General features: G+C 37.3%; 1 protein-coding gene across 1 annotated transcript; it reads right to left on the bottom strand.

Moving 5' to 3' along the window:
- Nucleotides 1-2,015: 2,015 nt before the first annotated feature.
- LOC149153978 (uncharacterized) lies at nucleotides 2,016-4,056 on the bottom strand. The gene is made up of 3 exons (XM_089441392.1): nucleotides 3,625-4,056; nucleotides 3,289-3,507; nucleotides 2,016-3,028 (listed from the first exon to the last, which is right to left on the bottom strand). The coding sequence occupies exons 1-3, from the start codon at nucleotides 3,748-3,750 to the stop codon at nucleotides 2,315-2,317; spliced, it is 1,059 nt and encodes a 352-aa protein (XP_089297518.1). The 5' UTR covers nucleotides 3,751-4,056; the 3' UTR covers nucleotides 2,016-2,314.
- Nucleotides 4,057-5,775: the final 1,719 nt, after the last annotated feature.

Consider the following 5,775-nt stretch of genomic DNA (forward strand, 5'->3'; position numbering starts at 1 on the left):
GCTAATAGAGTCAATGGTATGCAATTATTGATTTTAGTGCCCTCAAGTATGGCCTAAATTTGGCACCTAGTCTTGAATAGCGACCTTGAATTTAGAATCAAAATGACATCAACATTCATTGGCCACGTCCTCCTCAATATCCCTCTAGTTGAATTTTTTTTTTTTTTTTGGGGGGCGGTGGGGGTGGGGGGTGGGTGTGGGGGGTGGTGGCTTATGCTCTATAAAGTGTAGCCATTGATTGCTCATGGATACAAACACAAGCATTGCCCATCATGTCCTTGCTTCTAGTACCACATCGAGAATGAGCATGTTGTTGCACCATGCTGACGAATGCATATAGAACAATACCACCCTTCTTAAACCACTATTTCTCCTGCCAATATGCTTCCTTAGAAAGAGGGAACATCATGCAAACCATAGCCTTAATGTTGAATTCACCAATGAAGACCAAATAACATTTCCATAGCCTTACCCCACAAATTAAACCACTCTCCCACATGTAAATTAACTTTCCCAAAGAGAGGGAACAACATGCAAAGCATAGCCATAGAACCTAACCAGAGCACTGAGTGCACCAATAGAAACAAAAATGATGGGTCCACTGACACCCTGCAAATTAAGAGAATCTACCCCATGAAAATCAACTCATGTTAAGAGGAAATTCTGTGTTAAGTGAGACTGCAAAACAAATCTAGAGGAAGGGGTCCAACCAAGGAGAATGTGAGGATAAAAAACAAACCAAAGAGAGAACTCAATAGGAAAGACTAAGCTTTTCATAATGCAAGAGTTGATCTCACTGAAGAGAAACCACAAAGAAAAAACAAAGTAAGAAAGAGCATAGGCCGAAAAGCTCAGTGGCATCACTAACAGAAAGAAACCTTCCAAAAGTGAGATACCCAACAAACTAGAGACGAAAACCAATAGACGGAATAAATGTCATAAAGGAGGACGAACAACGGTATGGCTTAGTCCCTCTAAGATTTCAGTTGCAAACCACTAGACCCTCCTTCCTAAAAATAGCAAGGGAAAACAAAGAGTTGCCTTGAGTACGAAATGAAATAATGAACAATGCCCAACCCAAAGTCCATTACAAACCTAAAGGATGTTGATTGGACTTGAGAAACTTCCTCCCCGTGGAATAACTCAACCATCGATGTGCCACATGCTTGAAATGATTGGGATCCATTACAAGCCATCATGAATCGTGAAGAGAGGTACACACATGTATTAACATTTAGGGGAGGTGGCCATGTATGCCCCTCCCACTCCTTGAGGCAAGGATCTCCCCACTCCTCATTTCCATAATAACATTTTTGCCCGCTTAAGTATTATATGTATTTTTCAACATAAGAACGATTCATATTTTAATAAAACATAACACTATTCAACTATTTGTTCTATTCAATTAATTCACTAAAATATTAAGTATGAGTGAAAAATATACATTTGAAAATTCTTTAAACCAATGGGTGGGAAATTCTGGGACATTAAATTAGGTAAAAAGAAAAGGTGTTGTTTATTGAGGCAGCAAATTTGTTTGGAGAGCCAAAACTTGTCATATTTTTCTTAAAAAATCTGAAGGTAAGAGTGTTTGAATCTTGTTTTTGATAGTAGAAATGGATTCAACACCTTCAAAAACCCACAGGCATCCAAAATCTTGAAGCTTGACAGTTGTTTCCAAAAACATTCCCAGATTTTACCAAATTCCCAATATTTTCCGGACAAAATTGCAGCCTAGTTCGACTAGGCGAAAAGAAAAAGACATAATAATTGCCATGGGATATGGATCACTTTAATGAGATCTGACAATCAATAGGTTATCTTAAAAAAAAAAAACACCAAGAGACCAAAAAGGCAATCAATATGTTATCTAGAAAAAAGGAAACTGAATACACCAAGAGACCAAAAAGGCAGTGTATGGTCTTTCATGGTCTTACCAATGATTACTGGCTAACGCAATGAACATAAATATATGTCCACTTCACATATAAACCACAATAGACAAACTCTGCAAGTAATTTAAAAGCACCCGTAGACATCAGTCTCAATTCATAGAATACACCTTAACAAGATTAGACAAAAGGCCACTGAGAAATTTCTATCTGCATATCATATGATAACATACCCAGCACATATAATAAAGAAGCCTAACACTATAAATCTTAAGAATCAACTCATTAGAATCCTGAGAAACAAGCTATAGCGACAATCATCAACCATCCTTTAAGATGCATTCCACTCTGAACTATCAGAATTAACAATTATCTCCTACTTCATAACCGGAAGTGGGCCCTTTCCACATATGTAGAAGAGTTTATTGACATATTAATGCATTAAGTTTTATGCTCAATTTTTTAATTTCTCTGTGAGGATGTTTGACTTGTAATGGGAACTTCCCTCTGCAATGGTCAGCTTGAATCTTTTTATTAGTTCTCTTCTGTGACAATTTCTCCGTGCCGCAGTCCTTTTGTTGAAGGTGCTGACTCGATGATTGCTGGTTTCTATGAACCTCACAAAGTTGAAGGTTCTTACTCGATGATTGCTGCTTTCTATGAAGCTCAGAAAGCTCAGAAGCCTTTTTGATGGAGTTCTTATGCCTACATTTGTGAGATATTTGTCCTGGTTTGGATATTATTGGCTTTACCACCCGCACATTTTTTATCTCACTATTGTTCTTTTCGTTTCGATTTTCATCCTCATTTGGGTGAGCTGCCTTCTCTCTCTTTGTAGGTTGCTTGCTTGTTTTTGCACCACCAGCAGAGGCCTGTTGCTTGCTTGTTTTTGCACCACCAGCAGAGGCCTGTTGATGATCCAAACTCTCCAGATGCATATCGCTTACTCCTGTTAAGCTAGTTACTGAATTTGAGGATAACAGTTTTCTTGTGTGTCTGGCATCAAGCCATCTAGTCTGCTCAACAGCATGTCTATGTCTCACCCGTTCAATTTCATGTCTGAGTTCAGCAGCCTGCAATTGCAGCTCTAAGATCTTGATCTCAGACAGATGTGCCTTTCCTCTCCAATCATGCATCTGTTTTTGCCAGAGACAAGAACAACAAAAGGTCATTATTGTCAAATGATTTGGGTAACAATTGCACAAGAAGTGGGGTTAAGGGAATGTTATGAGGCCACTGATCAATAGGTTCACAAAGGTTACACATGACCTATGATATGAACCATAGTAGCTAGATGGTAACTACCCATATTTTGAGAAAAGACTATCCAAAAGGTAACCATAAAAAGAATCTTCAAATAAAAAAATTTGAATGAAAGAATTTGAGGAAGACATACCAGTACTTGCAAGGTTGCAACCTTCTCATCAGCAGGAAGAGCGCGATCTTCCCAAAAGTCTCTTGATTTCTGCAGATCTTCCATTTCTTCACGAACATTATGTAATATCTCTTGCACTTGAGACCATTGCTCTGTCTCTGCTTGGACTTGCTCAGCAATCTTTCTTATGGTAGCCTTCCAACGTTGTGACCATAGCAGCTTGCTCTCTTGAGATGTCTCCTGTTAACAACTTAACATTGTCCAACCAGTAAAATCAGTCAAGCCAAACTTGGAATTTACCCACCCAAAAAAAATGGAGAAGAATAACATATGCAAGAAACAATGCAATTTACATGCCTGTTCCTGTTCTGCTCTTCCAGCTGCATCTATTCTTCTAGAGCTACAGTTTCTGGAGCTGCTAAGCATCGATCTACATTCCTTCCGTATTTTGGCTGCACCTTCTTTGCTCTCGTTCATACCCATAGACAGAAAATCAAAGCTCTTCCAGTGCAGTGGAACGAGCAGCCAGGACAAGTTTCTCCAGCCTCCGTTGGAGGTCCTTTGCAGTTTCTTCACTGCAAGAGCGATCCTTTGAACTTTTTCGCAGTTTGTCCAATCTTCTCTGGAGAAACATGGCCCGACAACTTAAGCTGCTGCATTTCTTCAGCTTACTCTCACTCAATTCCGAATTCTTCTGCAGCTTCTCAAACTTCTCCTGCAGCGCCTTGATCTGGTTCTGCAGGGTCGTTTGCAGCGCGACTTCTGCATACCCTTTTCATCACAATCCTCTTCATCCCCATTAAATAATTACTGGAGGATAGTGGGCCAGGGCCTCATTCGCCAGACCAGCATTTTTTTCATCTGAAGAAATCAGGCGAGTAGTCAGCTCTACCCTGAATTGGATCAGGAGACTTGTGAGACTGGTGGGACCAAACCTTCCCACTTAAAAGTTGGACTACATAGGACGGTATTAATTTCAAAGCAGATTTAGCTATCAAATTTAAAGTTTTCACACCTCTCTTGTTAGTTTTCTAGTTTTGAAAAAAAAATTGATGATTTTGTAAATTTTTAAATTATACCAGCAAATCTATTATTCCGATTATGATCAGCAATTTGTTTATCAAATTTCATCTAGTATTATTTTTATTTCTTTTCACATTTTGGCAAATCTATCATAACTCAGTAGTTAAAGTAGCAGTGAGGACAACCATCTCTCGCTCCTAACAACGAATGCAAGGGGACTCATCACCATTATTCAAGGAAAACTATGCCACCTAGCAGACTCATCACCATTATTCAAGGAAAACCATTATTCAAAGAAAAACATGCCCCTGGAATAACCCATTGGTGGTCCGTAATGGGGCAGGCTTTCACTCCTATCAGAGGCTTCTAGGTCTTGGGCCGTTACCCTGTTTTCTTACGACCTGCCAGAGGCTTCTAGGTCTTGGGCCGTTACCCGATTTCTTTACTTCCAAAGAAGATGAGCTCTTAGCAAGCAAAAAACAGTTTTAGGACATACTCTAGACAAACTTACTGAGATCTTGGCCCATCAACCTGTTTCCTTATGTTCCGGGAAAAATTTAACCAAACAAAAATAATTTTAAAACATACCCCAACTCAATACTATTACCAAACAAACTTACTCAATACAAAATAAAAAAATAAACCTGACAACCTATGATGAGGTCATTATTTACTATGTCATTTATGAATATGAAACAAAAGCTTTTAAAGCATTATATCGTCTTACCTGCGCTCCTTTTCCTATGGAGGGCCATTTCAAGGACGATGAAAGTAAATACGTATCAAATTCATGTACGAACCAACAGAAATGAAAGACAAGTCTCTGAGAAGTGGTTTATGGTGGTTGTCCTTATATGTATGTGGTTTGTTTCTCCGCGATTCTGATGAGTGACTCTTTTCAATTATATGTCGATTCTTAATTAGGAGGGCATCGTTCGTTATAATTGGGCAAAATAAGTTTTAGTTAAATTGGATTTCCTATTATTTAAAATCTGTGTATAGATTTATATATTTTAAAATATTAAAATGGTAAAGAGTTTGCAATGCAATTTTATGATCTTAAAAACTTCTCGTTAAATAAATTTTATTAGACTAGATATTTTAAGAAGCTTCAAAATTATAATAAATAAAATGTAACATAATATGATTAAATGAAATGGAACATAATATAATTAAAGGAAACTTAAATAATACTTTAAAATGCAACACAAATAAACTAAGCTTTGCCACTGTCCTAAGAAATAGGGATTTTTTTTGTTAGCATTGACTTTCGATAAAAGGGGGATTTGATATTAGTTCAACCAAAAATGTCATGAGGGAGTTTGGAATAGTTTTTTGATACCGCTTGTTATTGTTAGCCTTTATAAAATTTATATTACATGAGGGATATTTAATTTGTGAGGTTTTAATATTTATTTAATTATTGTTTTATGGTTTATTGTCATGTTATTTTTCTTTTTTTGGTTTTCAAATAATTTTTTTTTT

The sequence above is a fragment of the Pinus tabuliformis genome, chromosome 9 (assembly GCF_031772625.1).
Source record: "Pinus tabuliformis cultivar Carrire ecotype Pingquan chromosome 9, CPIR1, whole genome shotgun sequence".
Lineage (NCBI taxonomy): Eukaryota > Viridiplantae > Streptophyta > Pinopsida > Pinales > Pinaceae > Pinus > Pinus tabuliformis.